The sequence below is a fragment of the Perca fluviatilis genome, chromosome 3 (genome assembly GCF_010015445.1).
Source record: "Perca fluviatilis chromosome 3, GENO_Pfluv_1.0, whole genome shotgun sequence".
NCBI lineage: Eukaryota > Metazoa > Chordata > Actinopteri > Perciformes > Percidae > Perca > Perca fluviatilis.
This window is the reverse complement of record NC_053114.1, coordinates 34136372-34159452: the sequence shown is the minus strand read 5'-3', so window position 1 is coordinate 34159452 and position 23081 is coordinate 34136372. Positions and strand designations below refer to the sequence as shown.

Here is a 23081-nt window from a genome sequence, read left to right as displayed (position 1 = left end):
CACTCTACCACGTTAGCTACCCAGGCGCCCCACTACTGGCATCGATTGATTTGATTTGCTCTAAAACATCCGATTTGAATGCCACTGACCACATTTTCCATTAAGCGGGTTTCACACCGCCGTGCGGCAAGTGCCATGACAACCGCCTACCTGCAGGAGAGTTTCCCAAAAAAGCAAAGTGATTTTAAAAGCGGTGGCAACTGCTTCATACCCCTACCTCTGTGATCAAAACCACTTGCCTTCACTGAAATGACTAGAGGCGGCGAGTTACTGTATGGCGGTGTGAAAGCCCCTTTATGTATACTGAGGCAATTTCAGATTAAACATGACAAACTTGCATGCAAACTTTGTCAAACTGTTCTTCACGAGTATATTATATCTGTAAGTTTTTGATTTTGTAATTCTCAACACAAAATGCAAGGTGCATCAGGTGCAATGACTTTGTATGAATAGTAGTTGTTCTAATTACCAGTCACCTGATTCTGAATGATGATTGTGCTATGTGTAAAAGGGATGCTTACTGGACAACTGTTCAAAATGACCCAGATGTTTAAACACATTTGCACATACTTTATGCACATTGAAGAAAAGTAGACTTTTATACAATATCTCACTAAATATATTTACATGACATACAATTCGCCATCAGTGCAATACATAGGAATGTTGCATATTTACCAAATGTTAGACTCTTTCCTTCATGAAGAAAAATAACTCTAATGACAGAAGCTGATATAACTAATGTGTAAAGTAACATGTGCAACTTTCATATTGGTTAACAGCTTCACAGGAAATAACAAAAAAAATATCTTAGTACCACCCTATCAATAATCAAATATAAAGCATTGAAAAAGTAATAGATCACATGTACATATTTATCTTCATACATGTAATGGATTGCTTTTGTACAAATATTTTATATAACTTTGGCAGTTTTTCAGGAACAAAGTTATCGGAAAAATATGAAACAATAATATCAAACTGTCAGCAATGTCATGTAAGCTTGCCTTCCAAAGCTCATGTTCACAGTGGTCATTCAGAAAGGCTGGAAGCTGATGGCTCAAAACAACAAACAAAAAGCCAAAGAAAAAGAAAACATTTCCATCCTTTCTGCTAAGACTGTTAGCACTGGAGGCTGTCATCATTGTTGTCATGGTTATAAAATTACAAACACCTATGAAGGTTTACATAGCAGTCATCGCCATTTAAAAAAACACGGTCTTTTTTCAGGTTGACTTAAAATACAAACAGTTTGAAGGCAAGGGGACAGGACCCTGCTCGGTGGTCACTGTGGAATCATGGGAGAGACATGACCGAGAAGAGGACATGCACAACAGTGCTGTGTGGAAGAACGTGAAGCCAAAAAACGAGGGTGCAAAATGAAAGACTTTGCAACAATCAAAACGCCACACGGTCAGAAAATGACTTACACCGGACAAAATAATCGAGCAAATTTCAAACATACTAAGTTCACCATAATTCATATACGTTGGTTTTGTTCTTTTTTACACTGGTTTGGCACTTTATTGGAACAAATCTCTGTTCAAAAAGACTAAATGTTGTAAAAAAGGTATTTCATGTCTCGTTAACATAACTCGTAGAATATAGTACTTAATAGTAAGCATACGGTAAGTAAACACTAATACTGTAGTTTTAAAATGAACATTCCAACAGATGTTTTACGCACATGCACAAAAACAAACAAACACAACCTTCTCTCTTTCTCTCTCTCTCTCTCTCTCTCTCTCTCTCTCTCTCCCTCTGACTGTCTTGTTGCCTCGCCACATTTGGGCCTCCTGCGCTTCTCTTTGGACAATCACATTCTCCAGCTTTCATCCAGAGAGAACATCTGTTGCTACTGCTCCTTCTCCCTTTCCTCTTTATCTCTCATTTAAGACAACACAACTCAACACAACGGCCATTTTGCTGCACATTATGACACTTCCTCCGCCGAGCGTGTGTCTGTCTTGAGACGCACAAACTCTTTGGCCACCTCATCGTTGGTCCTTTGAGAGAGTATCCTCATGATGGTGAGGCCAGTTTCGTCCATGGAGATGCTCTTCATCAGGGGGTAGCAGGCGGAGCAGCTGCCCTTGTCTGCCAGCTCTCTGAGCTGGATCACCGTCATGCCGATGATGCGGTCCTCGCGGGCAAAGCAGTAGTCCTTTACTGAGACGTGCAGCTCGTAAGCCTCCGGACCATGTTCGTTACTTAGAACACTGGGAGAAAAAGGGAGAGATGAATGTTCACATGAAGCAAAATCAGCACTGTTTTACTATACTGCAAAAAGGAAATGATTTAACCCGCATGGTTAATAGAAATGTAGGGTTTACCACATAATGACATGTTCAGATACTGATGTAGTTTTTGGTTATTGTTTGAACTTAATGAAAAGCCCAGTGTCATTCTGATGAATTGTACATAAGTGCACACCAATTGCTTTTTGGACACTGACATTCAGCTTTGTTCGCAGTGAATATAGCGTGTCAGCAAGAGACTCTGGCTTGGTGACAATTCCCCAGCGGAAAGCCGCCTTATTATACAGTATGTGTGAATGTGATGAGACAATTCAGTCATACTTTGAAAGTGAAATTAATGTTTATATTCAAATGAGCCATTATTCGGAGCCAGCTTTTTGTTTTAGGTTATTTTCTAATTATCCCCAGCGACTTTAACGGCTTCTTAAAATTCAAATGACAATGGCAGGAGTGAATCTATATGCAGACAACACTGAGCCTGCACTGATCACACTGGTGTTGCTACAACTCAGTCTAAGATCACTTTAGCTCTGTGACTTTAGTTGGCGCAGCTCAGAATGACAGTGTCAAAGAGAAGACAAGTCTGTAGATTGCTAAAGCAGTCACTTGGCTTCCTTCAACAGTTTGAATGCAATGAGCAGAAGTGCTGGTAAAGCAATTGCATTCTATTCCCTGCTTAGAACAACTGGGAGGAATAGCAGTAAGGTTTTACAGGTATTTTGTGCAGATAGCATACTGGACTGAATACTAGTGTTTGAAGATACTGCAGCATGTTAAGGTACAGAATGCAGCAGCTACTGACTATTTTAGGTTGTATGTAGGCAGGCAAAATGCTTACAATGTGCTTACTAGGTAAAAACATCTTCCGCTTGCTCCCCCTTCTCTCCACCTCTGTGACTAACACTAAGGAAGCACGATTACTCACTATTGGAATGTTTCATTGTACTTTGGTGACCAATTGTTATTCTTGGTCTTGGTGCTGAATTTGCGCTTCTTGTCAGCCAGATGTGGTCCTACGGCGTTGACCTCAACAAACGGCCGGAACATGGCGTTGGTTTGCCAGGTGAGGTTGTTCACTGCAACCACTGAGAAATACAGAGAAAATAATAATTAGCGACAGCGTGGATATAGTTCAAAAGAAAGTAAAGAAAAATCCATATTATCTCTATAAGTGTTTTTATTATTTTCCCACAGAGAACTGGCTCAATGCAGAAAATGCTGCTGAGATACTGTCTATTTATATTTCTTTCGCATTTTGTTCTGTGGTGGTTGCCAGAGGTAATTCTGGGAAATGTAGAAAATGAATACAAAAACGCTAAACTGCATCTCTTCCTCCTGTAATAATAGAAACATCCATATATGATTGCCATAGTAACCTAACTGGCAATCATGTCGTCATGGTACTGCTGTCGGCTGATTATAGCTAATTGCCAGCTGTAGTGCATATGGTGCTACTTCAGGAGGTGGAACAAAAATTACTGCAGCTGTGGGGATGATGAGTCCGATTTTTGTTGCTGACATTTAGGAACCAAATATCAACAAGTATGTTATTATAGCAGTGGACTTCAAAAACAGTAGTTCCTTTTAAACAAGGCAAATACAAAATCTGTTTTTTTTCCAACTTTAAAAAAAAGTAAAGGCACTTGTTTAGGCGTTGAGCCAATGTGACAAGCCAGGCAGGTAATCACATACAGGAAGGCCACAGTGCAGCCAGATACTTTACAAAATAAAAGGAATTTCAAAATAAAACACCCAGGTTTAGAGAGAGAGAGAGAGAGAGAGAGAGAGACGTTCTGTAGAGTGGAGAGGAGAAGGATTGCTCTGTGCTGAGAAATGCGCGGCTGATATAAAAAGCCAGGCATGCAATCGGACACGAATCTATGCTTCCCAGCGCTTCGCCCGGCAGTGTGTTCCCGGTGTTAGGCTACATCCATACTACTACGTTTTCATTTTTAAAAGACATTTTGAAACAAAAATGATCAGCGTCCACACAACATTGCGTTTATGCTCCGACAAAGCATATCACATGACCATTCATATGTGAAGTGGGCATGCGCGTGTCTGTGTAAACAAGAAGCAGATTGTCTGACAATGACTAAAAGTAAGACCAGGGATTTATTTGCTTGGACCAAAGACGAGGTGGAACTACTGAACAGTATCTAACAGCTGGAACACACTGCACGGGTAAGCGTCTCGCGTATAGCAGCGTAGCGCAGCTATTTTTATTTCGGCACCCATGTTATCCAGTCTGTCCGGCCACAGGCAGGCGCGTAGTGTCTGCATAGACCTGTGCATTGCAGCAATAGTTTTGGCTTTAACTCTATTTATTGTGCGATACGTAAGCGTATGTGTCAAGCCAGGCAGGTGATCACATACAGGAAGACCACAGTGCAGCCGGATATTTTACCAAAATAAACACTTTCAAAATAAAACAGCCAGGTTTATGGTGATTTTAGCTGTCTTGACTCACAGCGAGACACACAATCAGGCACACGGAGAGAGAGACCGACAGACGGGCAGAGAGAGAGAGACACACACACACACACACACACACACACACACACACACAAAAAGCTCACCCTTCACGCTGACTTTGTGCTCTCCAGTGCCAGGGTGAGAGATGAGATTCACCTGCATCGACACCTCCCCCACGGATCCGTTGGATGACTGACCTGGACACACACCAAAACAACAACAAGAGAATTAGCATAATGAAAATCAGAGAGAATGGAGGAGTGACAGAGATGGAGCCAGAGAGAGACATAGAGAGATCGAGAAACAGAAATAAGAGAGAGAGAGAGAGAGAGAGAGAGAGAGAGAGAGAGAGAGAGAGAGAGGATGAAAGAACAGGATCCCAAACTGTGGGTGCAGCATTTTGTGCATGAGGTATCTATAAATTGATCCACAATGTGGTGTATAAACACCTTTCTGTGTGTCAAAGCTAAAATTCTAAACCCAAGAAAAGCAGTAGGGGTATCGACTTGATTCCACCCCTATGCAGCCCAGTAGGAAACAAAGCCAGGGGTTTTTCCTTTAGCTTGAGGCTGAACAAGAACAACAAGAGAAAAAAAAAACAAAACATGAAATAATCTGCCTGGTTTGACGGCCATGCAGGAGGCAGATGGTGTGAAGGGATGCACTAAATAAATAATGTTTTGCACAATGAAATCACAACGGTTCAATAGAAATACAAACAAAACATTGGAGTTGACTACATGCAGACAACTCAAGTGGAAGTGAAAGTAAAACATCGTATGAGAAAAAAGCTAAAGAGGGGGCGAACAAAAACAGAGTGTTCACCCTGGGGGCAGTGGTGGCCCTAATGGTTAAAGAAGCGAGCTTGTGACCGGGAGGTCGCCGGTTCAATCCCCAGACAGACATAAAATCTGGGTGGGGAAAGTGAAAGAGCAGTGCTTGTACCTCCCTCATTACCACCACTGAGGTGCCCTTGAGCAAGGCCCTTAACCCCAACTGCTCCAGTGGAGCTGCTCAGCAGATCAGTGCTTGTACTGGGCAGCTTCCGGGTATGAATGTGTAACTGTGTGAATGTGACAAGTATAACTGATTGCTGATCATGTGTCTCACTTTGCCTGATGCAGGAAGTGCTCCTGCCTTGTGTTTGATCCAGCCCAGATAACGGACAAACAGATGTCGAACACTGCAAGGCAAGTGCTGTTGTGGTTGCTGAAAGGGCATGTTGATCCAATAGCTAATCAATACGTTCCAAACATTATAGCTGGTAATAAAGAAACAAGCCTCCTGATTTATTGTAATGGTGCCCTGAGAGGTTGTGTGTGTGTGTGTGGGGCGACAGGTCCACACTTAAGCCCTGGACTTACGGTAAATTTAACTGAGCAATGGCATCACACACTTTAGCTATGGGCTAAAATAATGTTATAAATAAATATATTCTGTATGTGTTCTGACTGGAGTCAGAGACAAGACATTGCCAGTAAATGCCTTTATGAAATAATAAACAGGCATGTACACAGCTGACACTGGAATGGGCAGTTTGAGGGACATGGGAGGGTAAAGTGTGAATAAGATGAATGGCACATAAGGAAAGCAAAAGAAGATCAAACAAAGGTGGTAGCGAGGAGGGTCAGCAGATCGGGGAAAATGCTAACAAAAGGGGGTAACAGAAAAGAGAGGTGAGTTGTAGGCATTCATGGTTGCAATACCAACACTTTACTCTTAACCCACACAACGTGACACATCAACACAAGATTCCTTTATAAGTAGAAAGCTCTGGAATATTCATATTAAATTACTAAATGAAGAAAGATGTGCTTATTTTTGCCAGTACTGTCGTGCATTGTAGCTTAAAGGGATACGCCACCGTTTGTTGAAATAGGGCTTATCGCGGTCTCCCCTAGCTGTAGATAGGTGGGCCAACGCATTTTTTGTGCATGCATTGTTTTTGTCCGGTGCAACACCGGCAGCGCCGCCGCCGCGAGTAAAAGTGAGCCAACAAAAGACAAAAAAACAACCTAATTACTTGCACTGAGACAAAAAATGCGTTTGCCCACCTATCTACAGCCAGGGTAGACCGTGATAAGCACTATTTCAACAAACGGTGGCGTATTCCTTTAAAGCAGCTATACAACTCCTGTCGCTCCCTAAGAAAGACAAAAGTCTCCTGCAAGAACGGACTAGTGCATGGCACGGTCTAAATGTGTCAGAGCACAGGGAGTGGTGAATGATCAAAGTGTCCACGGTGCTTCATCAAGCATCAGCACATCCCCACACTGTTTACTGACCTAATGCACATCTGCCACCTCAGTAACTCCACTTACAGGCATCACATTGGACTACCTCAGATAAAGAGCGACAACATTGTGTCAACTCAGAGGGAGGAATAGGAGAAACACATTGAGCAATCTCAAAATAGCACACAGTGAAACACTGTGCGTCTATGCCCATCTGCCAGTCAGTGAGAGTGAGAACGCTAGTTGGGCCTGCTGGCTGTCTGGCTGACTAGCTTGCTCCCATTGCCATTCGGTTTCCTGCTGCCTGCCTATGCAGTGTTCTGCAAGAATGAACACAAAGAGGCAACCAGGAGCTTAAAGCTTCAACGCCCCACCGGGATGAAATTCCCTCTCAAATCTCTCCGAACACCTGAATGTATTTGTTACAAAAAGAGAAAAAAAAAGGTTCCATATAGAGACAGATGGATGTGACAAGAACAAATAAAAGTGGGTCGGTCATGATGGAGGGAAAGAGCAGAATGTATACATTTACTGTACACTACACATGTGTCTGTCATGACAATGATTTTATGTGTTTCTAATGAGAGAGAGAGAGCGAGAGCGAGAGAGAGCGAGAAAGAGAGAGAGAGAGAAATGGGAGCATTCAAACCCCTCAGGGCATGGGGTGAAGTGGCCGCTGAAAACTTTTCTTTTTTTCAGTTATTCATTTACAGTGAAAGAGATAAAGGACTTAAACAGCGAAGGGGAAATGCAATCACTGCAATGTCCACTGCACATATAAGCCTAAAGAAAATAAAATGACACAGAGAGATCTTCAGAACACACATACTGTTATGTAAAGGAATCTAAGACTGATGGGAAAACAGAACTATGTGGAGGTTAAAATGAGCCCGGTCTGGAGTCACATTATTTTCAATCGATTCTAAATACCAACAGAAACAGCTAGTGATTTGGTGGTAATAAGGCTTTCCTTCTTATTCATCACTTAACGAGTTGTTATAGAAGTGAAAGGCGGCAACAGCAGCAGCAACGAAATACGTTGTGAATTTCGCTATCAGACTTTATCAAGTTTAATTAAATAATTTTTACTAACTACAGCGGTGTCTGAAGAACGTGCTAAAGTACTGTGGTATAATACCCACAATGTGCCACTTTCACTATCTAAGCATCTTTAAAGGGGTCTACACACCAACCAGATGGCCGACCCTCAGCAGAAAAGCCAGTCGAGATGATCAGTCTCCCCGTGTTGGTCAAAAAACTGCCACAGAACACACCAAAAAGACGAGAGGAGACGAGACGTAATACATCTCTATAACAGCATGCGCCGCTAATCTGTATTGTTGTCCAAGAAATGAAATGATTGGACGAACGCGTCACACGGGTTTGTTTTCTCCGGAAATTCAAAGCCAGACTGTCATGGCGGCCGTTCAGAATACGATCTCATATTGTACTAAAATATCTCACTGAAACATGTTTCTGAAAACATTTTAAGCGAGAAATAGGCCGTGCAGTTGCTGAATCTGTCTTCATTTCAGCTCAACAAAGAGATTTTCGTCAGATTTTGAGAGACTCTAGTCACCTCATTCCGCTCGCCATTTCCGGGTGAGTCCCGACTGCCCTGCCGGCGACTGAACACGTCAGGTCGGCCAAAATGAACGCCGACAGCCCCCCAGACTGACAACGGCACGGGACATACTGAACAGATTCGCGTCACTGACCTCGCCAGACTGTCTAACGGCCGATAATCGGCTAAGTGTGTCCCGGCTATTAGCATCACTTGGTCTTGCTTACATTTCTTACCTTTATAGCAGTTTTCTGTTAGTCTGAATCTACCCCGGTGGACACTTTCTATGGTCACAGGACACAGCTCTTCACCTTAAAGCTGTCATCATTTGAATGCTGAGGTAATTCCATCCATTCCCTGAACTGAAACATAATTGAGGCTGACCTTGGCTAGATCATTACCTTGAGAGGTTTGGGTGCATATATATTTCTTGATCAAGGCATCTGTAGGTTGAGTGTAAAGGCTGAGAGCATATTTGAGGGACTTCATATCGGGGCTCTTTTCGAGGAAGGTTTTCTTCAGCCCATTTCCTCCAGCATGGAAGTATTGCTGAAAAACAAACAAACAAAAAAACAATAAAGATTTACAATTTTCCAAGGTGAACAGAAAGTTCGATGATGGCAACCTCCATTGAGTTCAAACACAACGGAAAGTTACACTTGGCTAAGAGAATAGCCTAGGATTATGTGGACAGTATGCATTTAAATAGGTGGCGCAAACACATAAAGAGACCAGACAAGAGACAGCAGTAATAGCCACTTGTGTAGCTAATTACCATACATTTAAATCTGAAACCCATGCTTGGATGGTTAATGCACATTTGTGCAGATAAGCCTGAAAGCTGAGGACAGACAAGGCTTTGCTTTCTTTTCAAATGCTGTCACCTCTCCCACATGTGGAAGGTGGGAGGGTGGCCACGGCCAGATCTTATTAAGAAAGAAGGTGCTGCTAAAAAGAAGTGAAGATGAAGCACTTGGAGACACATTCCTAAACCCCTAGCCTTTATTATTTTGTGCTTGTTATGTGTTTAACTAGCTCTCCTCTGTAACACATGACCATTATAGGAAAGAATGAGAATTTGTTGGGGTGTTTGCAGAGTTAGTGCAGGGTCTGTTGTCTTGATCAAAGTTAAAGAGTTGACACGGGCGCCCAGATCGCTCAGTTGGTAGAGCGGGCGCCCATGTATAGAGGATTACTCCTCGACGCAGCGGACCCGGGTTCGACTCCGACCTGCGGCCCTTTGCTGCATGTCATTCCCCCCTCTCTCTCCCCTTTCACTTCTTCAGCTGTCCTGTCAATTAAAGGCCTAAAATGCCCCCCAAAAAATTCAAAATAAAAGAGTTGACACACAATTATCTATTACACTTAGAGGCACTGGACAAAAATAATTAAAACTGTATAATAAGAAAACTAAATCTTCATCACACATAGAATGACGCTCCCAATGGGGGCTGGTTGGTAAAAATGTTTTGCCTGGTGTCAGGTCTATACTTGGAGATTGACTCAGCACATTAGGAGAGCCTGTTTTCTGTCTCACTAACGACTCATGAATCACAAAATTTGACTGACGCGTCTCTTCTGAACTATGCATAATCTGGCATGCAGGGGCGGAGTTTATCCAGAGGAAAAAAATTAACTAAATAGGAAACTGCATGTGAATTATCTAAAGGTAGCCTACAGCAAATACATTTATTTTATAAAAAAGTGTCTGCTTTTTGTTACAAAGAAACATTGAAACCAAGGCTAAGCTTACTGTAATTAATGTTGCACCTGTACTTTTTTAGAAATTGTATTGATGATTAAGGATGCAATTGAACATTGGTCTAGCAGAAGCTACATTCTGAGTGCCCAAAAGAGTTCAACCTTTATAAAACAAATATATTAAAATGGTAGAGGTTGCCCATATTAAGGATTTACCAACATTATATGATTTATGTGTATTCAATTCAAATAATTTTGTTGTTGGGGCATTTTAAGGTTTTGTTATGTTGTGGTTATACAGCCATATATGAAATACAGACATATATTAAATACAGACATATATTTAGAAAATACCATTTTAATCACCTACTCATGGCATTAAAACCGATGCACTTAAGTATATTGGTCAAGGAAAATTTAGCTTGATGTTGGAAGAGGTCCATTGTGTTACTGCTAGGCTGCAATGCTGCATTCCCTCTGGCAAAAAGTGCAGCCAACCCGGCAGAATCGAATCAAAACATCACCCTGCCTCTGGCAAAATTGCCTGTCAAACTGCCATCCTATCTATACTGATGTGTAGCCCATCCACACACACACATATATCTAGCACAACAAAGTTGGATTTGGTGAGAATAAAACAGCTGCCATATCTTCTACAATCACTCACAGATCAAGTTTAAGGAATTAATAGTGCATTATTGGGGATCAGTTAAATGGACTGCAGCCATCTTTCATCACATGCATGTTATCTGTTTCATCACATATGCACTCCTCTATGGGCCAGAATATTTACCCGTTATCCTACCCATTAGTTTTCACAGGTTCAAAGTTCAGTCTGGATAAAATATTTTCAGTGGGATAATCACTAACTGCACTCATGGCCAAACTATCAAGTATATATACTGTGTCTGAGCCACTGCATTTATATATCCCTGGCTCCTTACTACAATAGGCTACCCTTGGAGCAACATTTTCACTCAATAGTGAAATACTACTAGTATAATAATATATATTTGCAGTAGTCAATATGTACAGTATATTTGCTCCTTTTTAAATGAATCTATCCCATTTTTGTCTTTTGTAGATACAGGTTTAAAGCTGAAATATGAAAAATATGATGCAAGTAACCCTCTGAATAGCAACTCTCCTAAGGCATTACTGATCTGTGCTAATTGATTGTTCTCATTGTAATAATGATGAACAGAATTCAAGCTACAGGATTGATCTAAACCTGCAGGTAGTTTCCTTGGAGACAGCAGAATCAATTAGTTTTATCTGCACTTTATGATGCACTGTTCCCCCAATGGCACCTCACCATAACTCTCTTCTTGTCCCTGTAGAACTGAGGCATGATCTTTAAGTTGTTTCATATCCCTTACAGTTGTATGGCAGTAAATTAACAGCGTTGCATTTCACACTTTCTTTTGCTGAGAGACTTTGGGATTCTTTTCATATTCCTGGATATTAATAATGTCTCCTCAGATGTGTCTAGACTGGCATTATGTGTTTTGTGTAGAGATGCACCAATAGACCGGCCGGTGACCGGAATTGGCCGGTTTTCAGGTGCTCGGCCATGACCGGCGACCGACAGGTCAGTCTGACGTATGCCGATTTCATGCCGGTCAATGCTACAATTAACTGACAACATAAGTTATACGAGTTACAGTTCTCAAGGACGCACGCACACATGGACGCGACAGCACAGTCTCTTTTTCCTTTCTCTCAACTTTTCCGCCGTGTGTCGCGTGTACCCGCACGCAGTGTGAAGCGCGTGTCCGCGCTATTCTCGCACATGTAGAGAACCTTGTGAATTAACCTGCAACATGTCAGCTGTTTGGAAATTCTTCAGCGTGTGTGCAGAAGATAACAAGTTTGCAATATGCAACATCTGCAAGGAGACAGTAGGGCGTGGAGGGACGACACCAAAAACCAGAATCACATTTTTTTTAGTGTGATATTGGATGTGAAAAGAAGGAAATGGTTCTAACTTTGCACTTTAGATGTGTGTGAATTTCCCACACCAGGAGTAATTTATATAGTTCTATTTTATAGTGCTCCATTATCTGTTAAAAAAAATGTCTATGTTCTGTGCAAAATGTTATATCAAAGAAAAGATAGAAAATAAGTATTTGTGTGTGCTGTAAAGTGGTCAGAAAAAATTAAATCGGAATCGGCTAAAATCGGTATCGGCTGGCCTAGCTCAAAGAAAATCGGAATCGGCCTAGGAAGTTATAATCGGTGCATCTCTAGTTTTGTGTTTTTTTTTTTCAAGCAAGCACTTTGATCTGGGTGCATCATCTTCTTGCAGCTACATTGTGTCTTAACAAGAAGCATCAGGAAGATAAAAGTACTATCAAAAAGCAGAGATTTCGAATAATTCATGCAAGCCTGTTACAAGTCTCTTTTGCAATTTATGAGGCGACAGCGAAGAATATCGCTATCAATTATTATAAAAATTTAAATAAACACACACACATTTATACAGAGTATGTTTTTTTCTCCATTTGACATATACCTGTACTGTTAATGCACCTTTTCAAGCATCTAGACATAACCACTCTCTCAGTCCAGAATGTATACTTGTCATACCTTCTTTCTGTTCCTCCTGTCTAATATATATGTATATTAGACAGGAGGAATGGAGGAAAATAAAAGAAGGGGGTCAATAACATTGTATCCCCTGATGTCCCAAGCACATGACATGAGCCACAGCCTCTACGTTTTAGTGTCTTTGAGTTAAAAAATTCTAATTTAAGTCTGTTTACATACGTATCTCTGCTCTGCCTTACATGGCTCTCCCTTATATGCCTCTCCTGTTTTTTTCTAAAGGTCAAGTTTAGCCATCCAGGTATCTCTTGCTGTACAGCCAACAGTGCAATCGACAGAACTCACCTTGATGGTGGGTAGCACGAGGTCCATGGCTGCACACTGTCGTGGAGTCAGACTTCTGGCTTCCTCTCGAGTTACATGCTCCTGGAGGGATATCAGATCAAGTCAAACTCTCTACAGCTGGCAAAACCGGAAAACAAGTCGCATTTGAATGCTTTATATTTTAAGAAGTTTCTCCAGCTTAGTGGTAATAACCTTAGGTGAGCCATAGTGCTTGAGATTGAGCATTTACAAAACAGCACAAATTGCAGTCATTTAAACTGCAGTGTGTCTAAAAAAGTCTTGCTGTCTCACACAAGTTCTAAAAATCTATTTTAATAATGAAAAATGTTTTTTTTTTCATGATTAATTGAGTCAATTTCTTTTCCTGATTTGTAAATTGATTACAGTAAATAACTTCTGGCACTGCCTAATTTCCCAGATGTGTCCCATATAAGGCATACACAAACGCATTAATATTTTATGAAAGGGGCTTTGAAGAAACTAAATCACCGATGCAACCACTGCTACAAACCTTGGTCCTAATCTACACAGTTTCATGCGTCTGGCCCCTTGTGTCTACAAAAGTCTTGGTGTTAGTTGCTAAAATTTTATCAACAAAAACACACTAGAAGAGGCGGGTACAATGTGCAGCACTGTAGAAATGCACATACCATCCCTCAAATTTGAGGCTGCAGGTGAAACATACATATATATGTCTTTTGTATTCAGAATATGATATAGATTTAGTCAACTAAAAGTTAGTTTTAAACCAATTTTAAAGAGCTGGTGTGAGACAGAAAATGCTTTAATTGACATCTGCGCTAAGATGTTGTCTGTTTTCGATGCCAAAATTGCACTGGGCCCACTTGATTTGTACTGACTCAGTTCCAATCATATCCCCATCCTGTGAAAACAAAGTAATGGAGAGCCCAAAAATAACTAAAGGCTGCAGGCAGAAAGACATACTTCTCTCTAATGAAAACCCCATGATGCAGATGTATGGACACCATGATTATTATTTGATGAAATAAGGCCCTTTATTTGGAGATCATTTTTTTTGCGCAAATAGAATTGTTCGCTTGATTTCTAATATTATTACTTATGAGTCCAGAATTGTATATTCTCTAAAATAAATGGTTATCTACCAAACGGAAGCCAATTAAACACTAAAAATCCTTCTATGTATATATCCTTGGGCAGATAAGTGCAGCCCAAAAATGAACATGGGATTTGTAAAGCTCGAAGGACATGATTGTCAGTCATAATTATAAATAACAAGATGACTAGGAAACCACTTTAATGGTTTGGCAGGAAGACAGAAACACATCCATCTGTGTACTGACGTACTGTACCTAGAAGTTCCCACAAAGGACATCTAACAGAGCCCCACACAAAACACAAACATCAGTAAGAACATCCCAAGTAAACACACACACACACACACACACACACACACACACACACACAAACACACACAAATGCAGATAACACAATCAGTTCGCATCCCCCGTACTGTATGACTCAGAGCTAATATACCTCTCTGAGGTACTGTCATACAGCCGTTGTTAGTGAAACCACAATGTAACCACTGATCCGTTCCAATGCCTCACCGCACAGAGCTCGTGGGATTAAACATCCTCCGGTCACATCAGGAATTAGATACCAGCCTGGCTAGTGTTGCACTAAATTACACTGTACAATGCAAATGCCTACAGTAGCTTACATGATGTGCTTCCAAATTACATAACCCATCTATCCACATTTGTAAAAAAAAAAAAAAAAAGTGTAAAAACAATTAGGTGCAGGTTCTAGCTGATATTTTACAAATATACATTCCCAGCCAAACAATTATAGACTGTGGATGAGAGACACATCTATTTTTATAATTGGGTTAGCTTGTCATGATGTTATTCATGTTGACATTTAGTGGCATATCTGGCCAGCTACAAACATACCCTGTAGTGAGTTTCTTGTAGTGCTGTATATATTTGTATTATCTATAATGCTCTGATATACTGTTTACAATATAATACATGATCAATGTCAGCATAATTAGAGATTTCATGTAATACTGAGATGAGTCGGCTAAGCTTAGCAAAACTCGCCTTGGGTTCATCCAAAAATTACCTTCAGTTTGGACAGCTGTCCCAAGTCCTTGGCAGCATTGAATATCATCTGAGCTCCTTGCTGTTGGACAGACAACAATAATGTTGGAAACACTGAATACATAAATATCAAAACAATTATTATAAGAGCTTAATGTGATGTTGTTGAACTTAAACATTTAACACTTAAACATGAACTCTTTCTTGTAATTGTGTTTTAAAGCTGCACTAGTTATTTTGGAAACTCCGAGTGGCAGAGACGAAAATGTTTGAAAACCGCTTGACATGATGGTATTAAACTACACTTTCATGTTTCCATTGACAGCAATAACAAAAAGGAATAAATAAGATATTCCTGAGATGAAAAATGTCAACCCGGCTCGAAGAGAAGGATTAACAATTCACTCCACGTGTGTGAAGATTTAGAGATGCCATGTTTAATCTTCTGTACAGCAATTTGTATGTTATGAGGGAGTATGAGAGAGCTGAACAGATGGAGGAAATGAGATAGAGACAGGTGGAGAAGAGGAGGGAGGTGGAGGGCAGGCCAAGAGATGAAAAGAATAACAGAAATGGGGAAAAAACACAGATAATTGATCAAACTTACACTCTGGTCACTCAGTGGAGGCAGAACAATTGTTCTCTCGATAGTGTTCAGCACGATTTTCCATAGCTCTTTGAGGACTCGTTTCAGCACAGTCTTCTCACAAATCTTGGCAAATAACATCAAACTGCAAAGTGGCAAAAGAAGGGAATTTGTCAGGTCAACACTCGAAGCACGCGTCTCAAACTGAGCCAACACAGCTGAAAGCTCCAACAAGTGATGACGCCTTCATGAATTGTATAATTAAATAAAGAAAAACACCTGTGATTCATAGAATAAATGCAGCTGCTTTATGCTTTAATCTCACCCTATTGTACAAGCAAGGTCTCAGAGACAGGAAGAAGGATTTGGTATTTCCATATCATTAAGAGGATTCCCTTTAATACCCCATTGGCCTCAATGTTGCTTTGACAAATGGTTGAGAGTGATTCCTAGAGCTCAGCTGAAGCATATCTTCGCTATGGTTTTTCCAAGAATGCCACAGAAGTAAATGCAGTCCCTAGGATTAATTAATGGACATTCAGAGATATAGCTGTTCTCTTTTTCTGATGAAAACAAAGATAAAATGGTAGTAATCATTATACTGCTGTATTCATTTTAATGGGAATATTATTATTATTTTTTTTAAACTAAAACTGGAAATAGAAACAGAAATAAAATCAAACTGAAAAACTCATGAATGGAAATCTGTTGGGTGCTGTTGGCCCTTATTGACACAACACAACTTCCATCTCTGTGCAACTTCTTCAACTAAAACAATTAAAAGTAGATTTTGACACATGGCCATCATTAGATAGTAAGGAAGGACTCACCATAGTTGATATTGTACTTTTGTGGTCCCTAACCCATTGCAATTAATCAAATAACTAGAGCCAATTGACATGCAGTAAACCTGAGACTTTTGGGGCCCCCTGTGGCCTGGGAACCTGGGGAAGTTGCCCACTTTTCCCAGTTGGATAGCCTAGCCTTTGATGTACAACAACACGGCCCATACTTTCAATAAGACTGGGCATACACATGAATGGGTAGAGATGGCTGAAATGTGTGTCTTTATTAATTAACCTGACCTTATAGATTCTTTTTTTGTGATCAAAAATTTTTTATTAGAAAAGATTGAAATGTTACATTTACAGTCACATTTACTCTGAACGTGCATAGCACAAACTACAGTACGACATTGAATACATAGCTCATGAGAGATAAAAGCAAGATGGTGAAGTAGATGAAAGATAGCAGTTACAATGTCAAAATTAGCTACTAAGTATAAAGCATTACCCAGAAAATAATAGAAAAAAAAAAAATATATATATACTGTATATAAAAATAAAAAACACACACAAAAACATATATGTATAAAATAAGTAAAATTAAATAAAAATAAACACCCACAAATCTACGTTCAGGTCAGATTTTTCTGTTTCACAAGATGGTCTTGGATGGACAGTGTAATCTGCGACCATGCCTGGATGGTTGCTGCATGGCCTTGTTGAGGCATGCAGTTGTACACTCAAGAGAAGTAATATAACGGTAGGCAGTTAGCCAGTATTGTGTTAAGAGTAGATTAGGGTGGAACCAAAGCCTTAAGATGGTCTTCTTTGCTGCTGTAAGCCCTGCCAGGAGTAGTCTACGTTGGTTGTGAATCATCGTTAAGAAGGCAGAGGGAGGGACTAGGTTGTATGACAACATCCAGTAGTGATGACACTATAGAAAATACTTCTGTCCAGAAGCGTCGGGTAGGGGTGCACTACCAGAACATGTGCATTGTTGTGCCAAGTGCTTGATCCGGGCAGTGAGTGCAAATAGGATTTGGGACTAATTTCATTTTGAAGCGTTTCAATATGCCCGATGTATCAGCTTGAAGTGTACGAGTTGATGCGCAAGATTTTTTGAAGCACTACTACGCCTTCATAGCAGATCTCAACCTAAGATAGAGGAAATATGATGTACCTGGCAGATCAAAGTTGCTTTTTATGTCTAAAAATTGGCGCAGTGCTGCATTGTCAAATAAATCGCCGAAGACAGTGACTCCTTTACGAGCCCAAGACGGGAATACAAATGGCTTCCCACCGGACTGAAACTGACCTTATAGATTCTGATACAACCACATCACACCAAAATTAACAGTTGCTAAAATAAGATAATCCTTTATTAGTCCCACAGTAGACAAAATTTGACTAATTAATGTGTTCAGGAGGTGCTGTCACACCAGATGTTTTGCTTCGATTTCATTTCTATTCCATTTCACTTTGCACAGAGTTCAATCAATCAATCAATTGACCCCATCGAGTTTGAATGAGAGGGTGGGATTGGCCTGTCTTTTAGTAAACATTTTATCATTGGTGATATAACTGAAATAATACAAGCAGCAAAAAATAAGTGAGTGAAAAAACAGTGACAGGGGTTAATACAGTAAAGTAATCAAATTGAATCATAAGTATAATTTACAACTTTGTGGACAGCTGTTGTTAGCCCACTAACCATGCTAGATCCCAAAGCCTATGCAACCCCAGTCACGCTTCTTCCTGTCCCGTCTCCTTTTCTTCACACCATCATGCGAGTAAATGTCACCAGGGGAAATCCTTTCCTGACATCACCTCAACGCCAACACTCTCAAACTTGATGGCAAAGAATGGTGAGCCTATTTGAATTAATGACTTTCATTTGCTTTGCAAAAGAGGTTGGCACTTACTGGAGACCAAAGTACAAAACCGCCTCACATGTTAGAAGTTAAACTCTGACCTTGCATTCAGTATGTACCCACTTTTTATCCAGGAGGTCCATAAGAGGCCGGAGGACAGTCTCAGCGTCCATTGCAGGGTTGCTTCCTTTGGCCGTACCTTTCATCTGAACCAGCTCCTGGTTCATCTGCTTCACACAGTCCTCGATCACACCTTTGAAACTGTGTGATGGAAAACAATAATCCTTTAAACCCTTTGCTACTCGGTTAAATTTTTTTTTAATTTTAATTTTTTTTTTTTTTTGTTTAACCACTTGCTTTGCTCACTAAGCATTAGTTTGAGTCAATTCTATTTTGAGTAAATGTCCATCAATAACTAAGCAGTCTTGTAGTACAATTTCTTTATAAGAACAAGACATGAATGAATACAATTACCGTAATGAAAATGATCCCACACACACACACACACACACACACACCCAGACACAGATTACGTCGCATTAATGCTCACCTGGAGCCAAACACTCCGCTGAGTTCATCCAGCACCGTGTTGAGTTTATTCTGCAGCTCCTTTAGCAGATCACTGGCCTCGGCATCCAGCTGTCAGTGGAAGACGGACAGTTACTACATCATTACACTCCATACACTAGCCCACACTGAGAGCTCAGCTCTGAATCTCTGCCTCAACTGGGGTGGGGGTTTTAGGGGGGAGAGGACAGGCACAGAGGAGAGGTAACCTGCCTCTCTGGTGGCCTCCCACTCATTCTGCCTGCCATCTGTGCCAAGCGACGTTCTGAATACAAATGGACGGCTCACCTCCGAGCGCTGCAATGACGACTGCTTGCCGAGTCATGAGACATGGTGTCAGCAAAGAAGCAGCCAACTAGGGGTCTCTTAAAAGGGAATATTTCTGTGCACTACTACACAAGTTACAGTAGAGCAAGTATGCTGTTAGACAGCCTCGGCATTCTAACATTTTAGGGGAATAAAGCTTACTGTCATTTATACATAAATCCTTGTAACTACAGATGTTCTTCTGATACTGAAATCCTGGGATTTACTTATTATGTTCAGGAAGGAAATTGTTGCTGCATGTCAAATTCATTTGAGTGTGCAACTTTATTATTTAGGATACATTGGTGTATCTAGATTAAAATCTGTAGCTATACTTAGCTACAAGCCTCTTAAATCCATATATTATGTGCCTACATATCTAGTTGGATTTACTGAAAAATCTGACTTGACCTTGCAATGAACAATTTTAAATACCAGCTCACACAAACACATTTGAAAATTTGATTCACAGCATGTATGTGTCCATGCATGGCATGTGGTGGGTTTCTGCAGCGCCATATTTACGCATGTGCATGTGATGGATGTGCAGATGTGTGTGTTCTTCTTTGGTTTTGGGTATATTTTGAGAAAATGCATGGGTGGATATATGATATCCGTGCTGTGCTTTGTGTATTGTGCGCCATTAAGTAACTGCATGTATGAGTGCGTCTCTACCACTGTTTGTCTCATTGTTTATAAATTAGGTTCGCCATGTACAAATATATATATTGATGTTTTGGATGGGGGTGGAGAACACACATCGCTGAGGCACGGTGCCTGCGATGGATGTGCGAGGCCAGGCACCGCACCACATGCACGACAGATCGTCATATTAGAACTGATAAGCTTAGCCAAGGAGCCGCTCATCTTACACATTATAATGTTATGATGGCTCAGCTGTGAAGCATCGGTATTCTGCAGACATGCCTCTATCTGCAGCTCAACCGGGATAGATGTATATGTGTGTTTGAGTGTTCCCATGTGCACACTTCGTACTGCTGTCACTTCAATGGAAATGCATGCAAGAGTTTTCTGTCACAGAGTAAATTGACCACAGAGGTTGGAGTTGTTGTTTTACTCTTTGAGTAACGGATAACATCTTTTCAAGTGACAGCAAGGAAAATACCGTAGGCCTTGGTCTTTTATCAGTTCCTCTTGGCCTCTTTAGACTGGACTCTAATCTGTAGGCCTGGCAGTCTCTGAAATTGAGATTCTCTGGGGTGTTTTCCAAGAACACTGTGTCTTAATGGGAATGCTGCTACAGGAAATTCACCCCGTTGTCCGATACACCAAAGCACCTGTCGCCTGCTGAGAGGAGAAAATTCCATTCTGAATCCGTGTGGTTCCTAATGCTTCAATCATATGTCTACCTGAAGACTGCAATCCTGTCTGAAAGGCCTCAATTTAAAGGTACTTTGACTTGCCAAGTGAGGCAGTTTTGTAATTTGAAAATATCAAAGCTTCAGCTTCTGAAATGTTAGGTTAATAAAGGTCTTTGATTAGCTTAAAAATTGGATATAATGAGAGAATAAAATTATGAATGTTATATACATTAATGTATATTGGATAATATGAATATATCTGGTGTCTAATAACTCCTTGTCATCCCCCGGACACGCCTAAAAACCAAAGGGGACCGAGCCTTCTCTGTAGTAGCCCCCAAACTCTGGAATTCCCTCCCACCCCATATCAAATCATGTAATACAATTGCTAGTTTTAAATCAAATCTGAAGACGCATTTTTACTCTCTTGCTTTTAACTCTCCTTGATTCCTGTTTTTTTTTTTTTTATACATTGTTCCTTTGTTTATTTTATTCTATGTTGCATTGTTACTTTTTTTTACTTTCTGTAAAGCACTTTGGGTCAACAGTTGTTCGTTTAAATGTGCTATACAAATAAATTGATTTGACTTGACTTGACTAATGGCTTTCACTCATCGTAGATAGTTTCACTCCATGCTGACTGACATCCAGAGTCCTCCAGAGTGCACAAACTCTCCCCTGGCTTACAGCCTATCAACAGCAGCCCAGCCTTGCTTCCCTTTGCCTGTTTCAACAATACAATATCTACTCACTGGCAGGTTGTTATTCTGAAACATAGTTTGTCCTAAACAGTGACAAATAAATAAAGGTTTTTATAAACCACCATCTCTAAAGTGAGAAAAGCGTACTAGCAAACAGGCCGACAACCAAAATAAAGCCTGATACCAATCAGGGGAGATCAGTCCATGATGATTCCATAAATGTGGGCACTGTAAGAGATTATTGCTAATCTTTCTTATTGGCAATGCTATGATAACAGCTCTTGGTAATTACATTGGTTCCCTGGGTGGTAATTGCTGATAGGGAACTATTCTGTAATGAATAGGCTACTGTGCAGAGAGGAAACTAATGAAAAACTTTCACCTCAAATACACATAAGCTGTATAATTAGTTTTCAAGAGAAATTACTTAGGATGTTCTTAAAGATATACCTGATTGTCCATTAACAATGAACATCCATAATTTTAGTTTTCAAAAGGTATGTAAAGACTTCTGGTGTCATTATTCTTCAGACAATAATGGTCTGGGAGTGATCCAGGTCTAGAACTGCTAACTGTGGGGAGGTAGCAGCATGTCAGCCGAGGGCACAGCTGGAGAGATTTGTAAGTGTTTGAAAAGCTCATTAAACACGGTCTGAAAAATACTGTCTGAAGCATTTTGTTGCTGCAGCCTGGGAAATGGATAGAGATGATCAAAACCACAGCCAGCAATTTGGCGAGCCTCTGACACATTCTTTGCGTCATGGAAAGAAAAAGAAATAATGGACCACGAACTAAAATAAATATTGCACTTCTAAATTAGCTATGTATAGAGAAGTGGCTCACGGAAAATAAAAGCAAGCTAAAAAAAAGATGGATCGGGTGGGTTTAGCCACTATCCCCAAAGCGCTGGGGATGGTGAGCTTGAGCAGCCTGTCCAGAGGGGTGATGGGTAATTCAGATTCCATATGCTCTGTGGCACATGCTGCTAGAGGGGGCGGGGGGAGGGGAGTGAGAAGCATAGGAGCGTGAGGGGTGGTGGGGAGGCACGGGGGATGTGGGGGGCGTGCTTTTTCATATCATTCAGTAAATGTTGGGAAGGGGTGTTGAAGAGTCCTATCACACACCTTACAGAAGGACACAACCCCTTCCTCCTGGAGACAGAGAGAGAGAGCACAGAAAGGAAATGGGGGGGAAACAGAAGACACAACGACAGGAGACAAAACGCAAGGCAAGACAGGCGTTAGATACTGGAGAGACAAATGCATGCAAGTCATAAGAAGCCATGGCTGCTGCTTCTCAGGTTAGACTGACAGGGAAAATACTTAATGGTGTTTCAAACCCAACACACAGATTTAGGGTTTAACTCAATACTTACAAAAGGGCAACACATGTTATACACAAGGGGGGGGGGGGGTTAGATGTAGGAAAATAGTGATGGGGTACAAAGGATGTTATTGAGGAACTGTAGTAGAGGTAGAAGTCAAAAAGGTGATATTAGCAAACTGAACTACATGTCAGATAAGTCTATTGGATGGTTAAGTACAGAGCTGATGGAAGGATTACAGCACAGCATCACTGTTGGGGTCAATTCACTTTCACTTCATGTAAATGTCATCTGAAAAGATCATTTACATGATCATGACACAGCATTTATTTCACAGCAGAGAGCTGATCTGAGGATGGATGTTTATAAGCCTTTATATTAACTGGCCCCAACGTTGCCGAAGTGTCCTTC

General features: G+C 40.7%; 1 protein-coding gene across 4 annotated transcripts in view; it reads right to left on the bottom strand.

Annotated features, from left to right (window-relative positions):
* Positions 1–531: 531 nt before the first annotated feature.
* The window catches only part of LOC120555884 (protein unc-13 homolog C), a 122324-nt gene continuing 99774 nt past the window's right edge, over positions 532–23081 (bottom strand). For 3 of the 4 annotated variants that reach the window (XM_039795046.1, XM_039795047.1, XM_039795050.1), the window contains 10 exons: positions 22471–22497; positions 19001–19089; positions 18574–18711; positions 15816–15939; positions 15231–15290; positions 13125–13205; positions 8933–9080; positions 4838–4930; positions 3184–3343; positions 532–2219 (listed from right to left, as the gene is read on the bottom strand). In XM_039795046.1, coding sequence (XP_039650980.1) covers positions 1934–2219; positions 3184–3343; positions 4838–4930; positions 8933–9080; positions 13125–13205; positions 15231–15290; positions 15816–15939; positions 18574–18711; positions 19001–19089; positions 22471–22497 — 1206 coding nt within the window. In that variant the 3' untranslated portion in view covers positions 532–1933. The remainder of the gene's footprint in view (positions 2220–3183; positions 3344–4837; positions 4931–8932; positions 9081–13124; positions 13206–15230; positions 15291–15815; positions 15940–18573; positions 18712–19000; positions 19090–22470; positions 22498–23081) is intronic. The other variant, XM_039795048.1, reaches the window with a different exon arrangement.